Raw genomic sequence first — 12809 nt, forward strand, 5'->3', positions numbered from 1 at the left:
TGGTCGGTACCTGACAACGTAAGTAAATAAAATAATGGAAAACGAAGTGCAAATAAGTACGCACACGCAGGCATTAAATGACATGCAGACAAAAGGAAAAGGAAAAATATTTAATGAAATAAATAAATAGAGACAGCCATATAATGAACAGAAATAGAGCAGCCAGTAAAAGCAGGACAGGCCAAACATCGAGAAAGTGTAACACATAAATAAACATCAGCAAACACCTCCAAACAAGCAAAAACAAATTGTTAAACAATACAACCATTAACAACGCAACAGAAAATATAAGTAAGTCTAATTTCCTCCACAATTCCATAAGATTCAGGCTGACTGTTTCCATGTCCAGTGGGTGAACAGTATTTTGCATGACACATTTTCTTTGTGTGTTGACTAAAATGTCTCCATTACGCTGTGCTTCTGGCTCAGTATTTTCCCATTTGACTCTGGACCAGTGCTCAATTCAAAAAACGTATGGAAAGGTATTTTAGTGAATTATACATGTAAAAAGTAGATAATATCATATAATAACCATATCCAAAACATATAGGAAACACTGTAGCTCATCATTCATTTACAAAATTATTTTAAATATGATGCAGTTATAAAGATACTCTACCCCAGAGTTGAAACTTCAGGCAAAACAAGGAATAGAAAATGGGGGGAAAAAAAACTATGATGCATTGGAATGGCTGGGAAATATCTAAGTGTGTGCATATAAATCTGACTTTGATCCATTCCTGTCAAATATGACAGTTTACTTCAGTGCCACTCCCACGCAGAGTCACAAGATCATAGCAGTGTAGTATTTAATATGTGTAATGGTTGCACCTAAATTCTTTGGCTGGGGGGTATTTTGATTAAGATTACTGGGGTGTGTTTAACAAGCTCCAGTCCACTTTAACCTTAGTTCACACAGTGTAATGAGGGCTCACACTCACATTCACACCGACAGGTAATTCAGAATCCCCAATTTACCTAACTTCCACATGTCTATGGATTGTGGGAGTACCCAGAGGAGAACACAGTAAGAACATTCAAACTCCACACAGAAATGATCCCAACCAAAGGTGGATTCAAACCCAGAACCTTCTTGCTGTGAGGGGACAGTGCTAACCACTGCACTGCAGTGCCACCCAGTAATAATTCCATTTAATCTGAAATATATGAACCCAAGAAACACTAGTGAAAGCTGTAAAGATCAACACCCAGTTTGATTAAATTAAAGTGAAATCTAATTTAAAAGGGTTCTATAAGTCAAGGTTTTTAACCTCTACAGATAATGAATTAAGGTGATTATCTCTGCTACTATTTCATCAATTCACCATTATCCCTCATATACATCCACTTCATCAATTTGAGTGCAGTTCCATTGGGTCTTGATTATCTGACCATTTCTTTATTTCCATGTCGCCTTACATTAGAAGTCATTAGACAGTGTACGGTGGACAGTGTGATCCAGCCCTGATGTGCCATGGTGGATCTGATGATGGTGCATGTGGTGGTGGCTGGTGGTGGGCCCATCATCCATCATTAAATCATCCTCCTCCTCTGCCCTGTACCTCTCTGCCCCGTCCTGAGAGTAGCTATGCTTCATCACCAGGATGCTCCGTCGACCTGTCGGGGTAGTGTGGTGGGAGAGGCGCGGTGACTGTTGGCTCACCATCACTGGTGGCAGCGGGGGCACAAGAGCCCCCCCGTCGGCGGCAATGGTGGCATCCCTCATGCTTAGGTTGCTGCGGCTGCCATGGACACTGCCATGCACGCTCCCCTGCTGAGAGCCACAGTGGTGGTCACGAATGCATTTGCTTGAGGAGCGGCGGAGCTTGTGGAACTTTTCAAAGTCTTCGGCAAGGGCGGCATCAGTCAGGTCACCAGATGGGGCACGGCGCAGAGTACAGAGCTCATAGTGAGGAGGTTCAAAACCAGGGTGGAGGAGGGCAGGGTCAAAGTCATCTCTGAGGATAAGTAGAGGAAAGAAGAGTGCACACACATGCCAGCACATATGATACAGGTGCGGTAAATGTTCAGAAAAGCACAAGAAAAAGCTGATAGCATTTCTCCAACTGCCTCTACACCCCATTTGAATTATGAATGTATGTAACTGCACACTGACACGTACATATCCTCACATATATGAATAAAGACTATGACTGCAAGTCACAACAAAGGCAACAACATAATATTCTCATAAAGTATTTCATGTGCCTTGTTATTATTGTGCGGTATGAAACCACTGGTCTGCGACTCATGCTCTTATCCATGAACAAATTAGAATTTCGTTACTGAAATCAAAAAATTCTGAATTTATAATTTGACAAATTTAGTTATGGGTATTATGAGGATTATGTTTCAAGAGCATTTGTTCATTGAAACAGAATCCTTTCCAATCCCTTAACAAACCAGTTTGTCACTCTGCTTTAGCCATGTTGCATTTACCTACAGATAAACTAGGTACACCGGCATCAGAAGGTTGAGCACTTGTAAAATAAGATTTTAGCACAGTAAATATCTGCTTTAATGCTGCTTTAGAGCTGCTTTAATACTTTCCTGCTGCTTGTGGCCAGTAGAACAGGTTATGCAACACTGTCATATTAATACATTATAAAGTTGTTATGGTGAATTTGTTAGCTGCCTATTTACACATCCAACAGACATGAAGCAACATTAGCATTCATTTGGAGTAGTGTTTTCAGAGTCCAATATTGAGTCTCCCGGTAGATCTAAGTGGATCTCCACCATCTTCTGAGAGAAAAACGTGACTATTCCACTGCAAAATGCTCCACTGTGTTCACCAGGTAGTTGCTAACTGTGCCTGCTGTTTGATGATGGTATACAATGGGTTTATCAGATCTAACCTGTTATAACTGTAACTAAGTCAGAGCAAGTATTTCAAGTATTTTGCTTTATCCTTTATCCTGCTAGAAAACTTTTTGTCACACTTAAGAACTTATCAAAAACCCAACCTTAAAGAGTTATGACCCACACCATTTATTCATGACAAAGTTTTCCTCCTTACATTAACAGGAAATGGCATCAAGATGAACTGTTTACCTGCAGGTGATTGAGACATTGTGTAGCACTTTAGGTGTTTTACTCATAAGAAATGATGTTGAATTGTGAAGTGAAGTTCTCACCTGCGGATGATGTATTTCTTGCGAGGCTGTTTGATCTGGATGATGACAGAGATGATGAGCAAGATAACAACCAGGCCACAGGTTATTCCAATGATGGTGAGGTTGGTGTTATCCAGCGTGTCCAGGATGCTGGCTTTCCTCTTCTCTAGTTAAGGAGATACATAGAAAAAATGACTTAAGGTTCAGCCACAGCTGTGTATTGCAAATACATTACATAGCTGGAGGTGAGTTTCTCAGCCTGTGTGTCAGGGTACCTTTGCAGTGATTTTCATCCCAGGGATAAACACAGTTTTGGATGCCATTGCAGACCAGAGTGTGGTTGATGCACATGTTGCTATGGCAAAAGAAAGTATCTCCTTCACATGGAGCTGTAAAACAAAAGGAAAGAGTCATATAGATGTTGTATGAACACATTGAAAATAAATCCAAACAACCGTGTGAAAAAAGACAGACATTTCTGAGCAGGTATTTTGGTGTCTCCAATTGCTCTTTCATTCTATTCCTCTGACACATCACCTTATAACCTTGTTATGGGGGGAAATGCCTATACATATCCAGCAGACACAGGGTTAGCATTAATTTGAAGTCATGTCTCCTTTTAGCATCATTTGGTACTGGTCAGGTAGCATTTAATGGGTTTATAAGAGCTATTTTTTGCTTTTACAGAGCTCCTAATGTGGCTGAAGAGGTTGATAAGAGTGGAACAGTGGAAACAGTGGAAACTAAAACAACTGCATAAAATCAGAGGATAATTCTCAGTAGGTTTGTGACTATGAGTTTGACATTTGATAGTCATTTAATTCCATTCTTTATTTGTTTATATAGAAATTCTCATAAATATTCAGGACAGCTTTAAAGAAAAATTGAATTGATATGATTGGCCTTCAACTATGACTCTAATGTTTTGAGCTTGGACTTCTTTTGAGTTAATAAAGGCAAAACTAATACAGTAATATGAACCAGGCATAATCTGATAAACATCATAATCTTTCAACACAGTGCTGTTGACAACCAGTCATTCATCCTTTGCTTTGGTTTAAGAGTTTATCTTAAATTGAGCATTAGCCAATGCATCAGAAGCCATGCCTAGTGAACCCCATAGTTCTTGATTTGGATTAACACAAACTTTATTCAAGATGGTAAAATTTTTGTGTGGTAGCTGTTAGAGAGACCTTATCAAAATGTCTTTCTACCTGTGGAGGTGCTACTATTTTTTGTGACCTCCATCCATCAACGATAGGTGAGGCACACCCGTTAAGGAGACCTCGCTGTGACTCAGATAAATGCAACAGGAGCATCCAAGGGATTCACTCACGTTCATGGAAGGTCGTGAAGAGGATCCTGAACTTGCTCTTCCTGCTCCCCTCGTCTGCCCACAGCCTCACCACGCCCACAGAGGACACCAGCATGACATCGTTGGCCACCGTGGAGCAGAACTTATTCTTCAGGTGCTCAACTGAACTGCTGCCATCATAGATGGCAACAAAGTTACGCTTGCACTCATTTGAGTTGTGCATCTCATACTCCAGAAAACGCATGTAGATCTGTGGGGGAGTTAAATCAAGTAAAGCTGCAGGTGTAGATGGCATTTACTCATCCTGGTTCGTCCTTCTTACTATGGAATTTTTTCTTCTAATGGTTTTACCATAATTATCATTGTTATGTTATATATATTAGCTTAATGACCCATGCTAATGCTTTATCATTTTAACCAACATTTGCAATGCCTGTTTGAAGGCTGGGTTACCTATGATGTACAAATGACAGCTAGTAGCAGCTGCAAAGCTGAGTGGGTAATCTTAAATATTATGAAACAGGGAAATTCCTTGACTGGAAAGTATGAATTTTCTATAATAAAATGAGAGTAACAAGATTAATTTGTAAAATAAAATACATACATGTTATGTTGTATTACCCTAATGATCGTATGTTTTTATACTCTCATGTGTTAGAAAAGTTTAAGCCAAAGTGTTTAAGGCAGTTTTAGTTAAGTGTTGTAGTGAGAGGGACATAATGGTGTTTATATGTTTGACTGAGTTCCTTGAAAACAGATATGTTTGGAAGTGCTTGGATGCCACAGTTAGTTTTGGTCCAACCACCTGAAACTCAAATTCATTTGTATCAACAAGTAGACCTGTGCCAGCTGCAACTGACAAACAATTACAACACCACCAACCCCCACACACAACAATAACAAAAACTGTTTGACATGTCCAGACCTTAGCTCTTGGTGGAGCCTTGATGTACCACCTACAGTCCACAGCCTCAGTCTGCTTTGCCTGGCCCTCCCTGGATATCTGTGTCGACTCTACGAAGCCTTCTGGACCGCTCAGCTCAAACTCACAAACTGTGGAGAACATTTTTATGTTACAGTTATACTAGTTTTGAGACTGTAAAATTTCTGACCATAGTCATTATCGCTCCTTACGCAAAAATAAGGATTCAAACACAAAAAATCTATTTTAATAGATTCCATTTAGGGAAACTGTATTAATGTGTTTTTCACAGTTAGCAGTAGCTAACTTTAATCAAAGCTGCTGAAGTGCTTGATGCTTTGTTACACTCACTGCAGCAGGTTCAATATTATGTTGTATTGTATTATTAAGTGGAATACTCACCTGGCAGAGCTGGCAGTGCCCCAAGGTCTTTGAACTCAGGGTCTAAAAGTAGAGTGTAATGTTGTTAGAGGCAAATAAATCTACTCTTACATTTACTCAAGTTTTTCCACAATGAGGGGCCACATTTCAAAATGGACTACAGGTCCCACAATGGAACAATTTCAATTTGTTCTCTTCAAATACAGTAGGGTGAACAGCATGCATATCACATTGTTGATGTTGATGTTATCCATCTATCAGTTTTCTACCTGAAATTGATGCATGTTCATGCAGAATGAATCAGTGATGTAATCATATTTCTAACATCGGTATATCTTATATGTTCAAAATATATTGAGCATACTTACAAATCTAAGTATTGAAAATATGTCCAGCGTATACATACTCTACTGTCTACTGATGTCATATTCACTACAATAAATTTTATTTAAAAAAGGGAGATTAAACCAAAATCTCTGACCTTAGATTCCTGGGTTCAGTACAAGAACAAATAACTACCACAAATAACAATATTTAAAGACATATTGCAAAACAACATAAAAACACAGCTGGCCAAGGCTTATGTAATCTATGTACCAGCACATTTCCTCTGCCCTCATTAAAACTCTCCTGAAACCCTGATGCCCTTCATCAAAAAAGAAAAACACGAACACACACACACTTGGCTTCAGACAGGGAAGAGATATTGTGTTCTAAACCTTTGTACTGATGAATCTACTTGCTAGGTAGATTATAAATCCTGATATACCAGCTTAGTTCAGGACAGATTAGGCTCCACCAGCGATGACAGCCTAGTGATAAAAATGTCACATCTTTTTTTTGTTTTCAAAATTCTCTTGAAGCACCCAGTTTGATATTTAGTATGGGAAAAATCCACAATTCAATGAAAATCAATGAAATACCAAATTTTACAACATATAAAAACAACACTTAACCTTGAAGAGGATAAGTGTGTTTTAAGGGGTGCAAAATGGAATGGAGCATGAGGACCTTTTAAATAAAGTTCATCATCATCATCATTTCTCTTAAATCTTTAAATCTTTTTATAACTGGTGATGTGACACATTGGTCAGTAGGTGTGATGTAAGAAGAGCAGGTGATGGACTCAACTGAGGGTCAAATCAACAAGGACTCTTATTAATCCTCTCATGTTCCTTACCCGTTTCTGCCTCAGGCTTGGGACAGATTATTCACATTCATCCTCTGTGTGTGTGTGTGTGTGTGTGTGTGTGTGTGTGTGTCTGTATTATAACAATGCGTTCCCATAGAGAAATGTGATTGCTTAAGCATGCACAGTAAGTTGTTAACACTGTAAGGTAAGCTGATTGAACGGTACATTTTCATGAAATAATACACAAGTTGTGTACAATATTTTCTGAAAAAATATCCCTGACATGCACGGACAAACAACTTCAGCCCTACAGCAACTTAAAAACTAGTGTGTGTGTGGGATGGACTCACAGGGGTGTAGAAACAAATACTGGAACAGTCCCTTGAGAAATAAAAACATAACATACACAGTCTCAATCATAAGAGAGAAGAAAGAAAGAAAGAAAGAATGAAAAAATGATGGCAGGATGGATTGATGGACAGAGGGATGCAGATTAATCTTTGCCACTCGTCAGTGTAGGTGGCCTATAAAATCTGCTGTTAATAAAGCCTCTGCCTTGGACTCCCTTAAGCTGCTACTGCGGCTCAGCGTTGACAAGCTGAATTCCCCTGAAGACAAGCTTTCATTAACTCTTGTGTGTGTGACTGAGGAAACAAGTGCTCATGTGTGTGTGTGCGTGTGTGTGTCTGTGTGTGTCTTTGTGCATGTGTGCATATGCATGTGTTGGAAGAACTGCTTCCCTCCTCTTCCCTTGTCAGCTGCAGCTGGTGTGCCTGCACTACAAATGGAAATGAGAGTACATTCTCAGCAGCATGCTACCAGACCATTATTAAAGTTACAATATGCAATTTTTTGACATCACATGCACAATTACAGCATATTCTCTACACTGTACCACATCCTTAATGCAAATGAACGACCACAGGCTTTCTCTGTTGAAATGATCTTAGTGCATATAACATTGTGGCACTGGAAATACAAGTGTCCACTGTGGAAGCAAAATGTGTGTTTTAATGTGACTATTTGAGCAGTTAAAATAGGACCAAAGACAGAAAGGAAGAGACTGCTGTAAAAGACATAGCCAGTTTTTCGCATTTAGTAGTAGCCAACAATGTCAAACCCACAACAGGGTAGTGGATTAGGAGAGAGTGCCAGGGAAAGGAGTTGAAGGCTTAGAGATGTAGTAATACCCTAAACATCACCCCCTGCCACACAGAGCAGCAGCTGGTATAAGAACAATAATATAAGAAATGCAAAATCATGAGAACAAATTATCTTACTGTCAGTAATTTCCACTTTTATTCCCAAAACAAACTCTTTAGGGAGACTATGCTCCTGACAATATGTTTATGTGATGTTGTTTTATATATATAGAAGGTCAATGTAGATTGCCGACTCAACGAAACATACTTTAACATGAGACCGCTGTCTTTGACTGCCACAAGTTACCCTTGCATCCTCATTTATTCAATTAGCTAAACTGCAACAAACCACTATGAAGACCTTCCTATGATATGTTGTCAATTGCTAGTTAATTAGATACACCAAACTTAAACTGATGCAGTTTAGTTCCTTTAAGGACACAATATTCAGTTTTAATAAAACTGTTCACATCAGTGAGAGTACATTATATCCACAGTGTGAATATAAATTTGTAAGATGTCATTTACATATGTCGTGAGACAGCTGAAATACAGGCGCACAGACTAAATCATAAACCATGAACCCGACAACTTAGAATGGATTTCAGATGTTCATATATGAAACATAGAAGTAGCTGTGGTAAGTTCCTCTTTACTGTTACCTGTGGCACATTCTTATATATTTTCCCTAAACTATGAGGGTTTTTAGCCAGGGTTGGACCACTTTAACCAACCTGTGCCCAGCCAAGATGACATGTGTTTCCACTACAACCTCACAGCACCAGATTGCTGTGTACACTGCTGCTAGGTAGCAGACAATCTGTGACATCTGCTTCCCTCAACCATGTCATCACAGCTAATCTGTGTTGCTTGTAATCTCTCTGTGTTCAGCTCTCAGTAGTTTTGTAGCTTCTACCCAAATGTCTGCAGTTTGGAGTTTCATTTCACCTCCAGCATCAGCATCATTTTACTATTTACTGACTGCTTTCAGCCATAATGGTTAAGGTACTGGTAGTGCAAGTAGACCGAACCTTTACTGGTGTTGCTACATCACATTAAAAGCTTTCCCCCTTTGAACCAAGAAGTTAACGAAGTGTGTTTATCACAGAGTTAGCAGAGCTTCATTTACAGTGATATTGTAAACTAAAACAGGTCTATTTAACCAGACCTGGACACGGATGGATTTTCTGGAATTTGTTCTGTGGATCCATTTTAAATTCTGCAGGGAGGAATAGTACAAACAGTAATCTGAAAAGGGCTGCAGGCAACGGTGATTAAGTCCAATATTTTCTCTCACTTCAGCTGTTTTTGTTTCCACCAACCCCTGAGGGAAATATCTGCCTCCTTGTCTGCTAAATGCTCCACCGTGTTCTCTAGCCAGTAGCTAACTTCGATTGCTGTTTGGTGCAGGGCAGGTAATGTACAGCGGGTTTACTCAACAAAAACAGTCTGCTGCTGCTGCTAGGAACAAGGTTGAGATTAAACCAAAAAATTAGCAGAAAGACACAAAACTTAGCTAATTCTATAGGGCTTTGTAATCACTCACCTTGTGTGAAGTTATACCGGGCAGAGAAACCGATGGCCTCCAGTTCACCGTCAGCCACAAACTTGATGTACAGATACCTCCCACTGGAGCGGACATATGCAGGACTTTCCTGCCCACAGTAGCGACCAATGATGGGTGAAAAACCAAAAGGCCCATCACGGACCTCGATGTGGTCGAATTTACACTCCCAGGACGGCTCGATGGAATACTTCTCATCAAAAAATAAGTCAATGCACTGTCGGGGAGAGGCTGAAAGAGGAAGAAAGTGTGAAAACAGGTGACGTAACAGCAGACGAGGCAAAGCAGGAGGGAAAGTGAGTAGGAGGCTAAAAAAGAAAAAGCCTCACCCTCTATAATGTAGACACATTCCCTCTCAGGTGGGTATTTCTCAGGATAGTTGGGTGAGGTGAAATATCCTCCATCAGGCTCCTTCACCCAGGTCCCACACTTGCCAGCTGGGGTCACACCTGAGTTGTTCTTCACTGGAAAAAGGCAGAAAGGTCTTCTTCTTTAGGAACTGTACCACAAAATACCCAAATCCTGATGGTGGGGAATGAACAGTAGTGTGAGATGTGATGTGATACCTTGAGCTTTTGTTTTGGTAGCTGTGGCACCAGACAGCTGAGGTGAGATGAGGCTTGCTGCTAAAGCTGCGAAGAGAAGAGAAGAGAAGAGTATGATTTATTTATTTATTTATTTATTTATTGGAATTAGTCAGATTTGTCTGTAGGCTGATAATGTGCCTATATATTTTTTTTAATGAAGTAATATTTTTTTTGAACAGCTATTTACACCAGAAAAGAAAAGCACATCCTTTACACACCCAGAAACTATGATTGTAAACCCACAGCTGATACTAATTCTTTCTTAAGGGCACAATATTTGCGTATATGATTTTCAACACAGATGCCTAAGTAGGTTATGAAACGTGTTTACAGTTGGAAACTTACCGATGGGCAGCAGAAGTTTGCGCACCATTTCTGTTTCCTCAGGATGTGCAGCTCTGTCTCAGATATGGCCATTAAATTATCTTTGACTGAATGGTCCCGTCAATTTTTCCACGTCCCATCATGGGGGTAAATGTGTAGTTCAGCCCATCAGTTCCTCATAAAATGCGCCAAATCCGAGAGTAAAGAGTTCGACATGTCCATCCCTCTCTCTGTCTCCCACAGAGCTCAGAGGATTACTCTCCGTCCACCACGAACCTTCACAATTTTTGCTCCACCTTTAGGTTGTATTAATCCTCTCACAAGATATACGATCATTGACAAAGCTGCGCCTGCTGCAGAAATGGGCCGAAGCAACTGACAACAGTCCTGATTGGAAGTGTGTGTGTGTGTGTTCATTCAAAGAATGTGTGCATAACTTCGCCCTCCAGGGAGTATAACATTCAGCACCATTGTTGCAGCTGCAACTGTATAAAACCGAATAATTTGAAACCGATTTATTTGATTAATTTTCTATTTTTTTGTAAAATCTTTTAAAGTAAATCAAGACTCTTCTCTACTTGCATGCACATTGGTTGAGCTCCAGATTATTTGCATACTTGGCAAGACCTGCATTCAGTATGTTATTCATGTCAACATAAAACTATCAGCAAAATATACGTTTAAGTACGAAAAAGTAAAAAAAATCTCAGCAGACAGTAGAGCTTAGTGGAGAAAGAAGAAATACATAAACACATGTTACATGATGATGATGATAACATCTAGTATTAGAGTGATCCTGGGTTAAGAGACCATTATGAAAATCTACTTCAGATTCAGTAAATTTGAAATAAAAGCTTGGATACTTTGTTACACTGTCAAACTACCCAACTCCACAAGGACCACCCACAACATCAAAACACATCAAGAAGCATGAATAGTATGAGTAGAACTGGTTACTCTTAAATTACATAGTAAAACCTCTGGTGCTAATACTTCAGTAATCTTAAAGATTAGGGATTTTTGGCCATTAAGGAGCAAAAATGTCTATAAAATATTAAATAGTTGCCTATTTACATATCCAACAGACATGTTGGAGTTTTGTGTTTGTCCATCTGTCAAACATAAGTCTGGCTTTGTTTCAGTCTCCATCAGCTCCTGAGAGAATATCTGGCTCTGAAGCTTGTTAGATACTTCAGGACATTCTTTTACTTGAACCGGTTCATGCTGCTACAGTGCCATTTCAGGCTGGGGATATAATGTGTAAACTTTAAACAAACATTTTGTGCTGGTTATTAGGCTACATTATACATTTGGTATACAAAGTGTAATAGCTTTGCATATAGTAACAAAGATCAAATGGTTAAACACACACACATGAATGTATATACTTTATTGGTCATAAACATGAGTGCACACACCTGAAAGATTGTTTGGTGGAGTTAGTGAGGTGCACATGTGCAACTGCTGGTTTCTTGCTTTGTGAACATGAAATATATAGTATTGACTTTAATAAATGAAAATGCTAAATATTTGACACTGCAAATTTTTATAAAAAAGAAAACAAGAAACATATCCTGATTCATTTTACATAGAATATGGTAAAAATGTTTTGGGTACACAGTGTCTACCTACACATACAGCCTTTACCAAAGATAGAATTCAAAATTCAAACTACTGCTCTCAGGTAACCATGCTCCAGAAGGGGTCATTCTAAAGTGCAACATCCATCTGACTCATTGCATACTATGTTGTGCAGCTAAACTGAGAAATTGAGGCTATATACATTTTATCAGTATTAGTTCTGTAGGAGCACTGTAAGGCACAACCAGCTGCTTTATTCTGAATGTGGGTTACCAGCTTCACATACTTGCTTAATGTGTAGACTTGCGGTGGGTAGAACCCTATCTTTAACAAACAAACCCGGTATGGGCCCTGACTCTGACACAAACTCTTCCTTTGCCCTGTCTGGCAAGAATGTCAAACAGCACCACCAGGGACAGGGCCACTACCCCAACCCCGCCCATTCTCATGAACGCGATATCTCAGTAATGCCTTAAGGGAATTTCTTCAAATTTTGCCCAAACGCTCATTCGAACTCAAAAATAAACTGATCAGAATTTTGTTGGTCAAATGCCAAAGGTCAAAGTCACTGTGACCTTACAGGAATGCACACATTTTCAGACAGTCTCAGATAGTCCCTCCAGGAATATATTCCTAATGTTACACACAGTTGTACACATGAAAAGTGCCACTTATATTTGTGTAATGAAAAAAAAAAACGAGAGATAATTACAACCTGTTCCTTTACAACCAGCTGTATTCCTGC

At 39.4% G+C, this 12809-nt stretch overlaps 1 protein-coding gene across 1 annotated transcript; it reads right to left on the reverse strand.

Moving 5' to 3' along the window:
• Positions 1-95: 95 nt before the first annotated feature.
• Positions 96-10532, reverse strand: LOC108896656 (neuropilin and tolloid-like protein 1). The gene is made up of 10 exons (XM_018695878.2): positions 10505-10532; positions 10139-10204; positions 9902-10036; positions 9555-9803; positions 5756-5797; positions 5357-5484; positions 4453-4681; positions 3392-3505; positions 3138-3282; positions 96-1958 (listed from the first exon to the last, which is right to left on the reverse strand). The coding sequence occupies exons 1-10, from the start codon at positions 10530-10532 to the stop codon at positions 1421-1423; spliced, it is 1674 nt and encodes a 557-aa protein (XP_018551394.1). The 3' UTR covers positions 96-1420.
• Between the last annotated feature and the right edge of the window lie 2277 nt (positions 10533-12809).

The sequence above is a fragment of the Lates calcarifer genome, linkage group LG4, assembly GCF_001640805.2.
Source record: "Lates calcarifer isolate ASB-BC8 linkage group LG4, TLL_Latcal_v3, whole genome shotgun sequence".
Lineage (NCBI taxonomy): Eukaryota > Metazoa > Chordata > Actinopteri > Centropomidae > Lates > Lates calcarifer.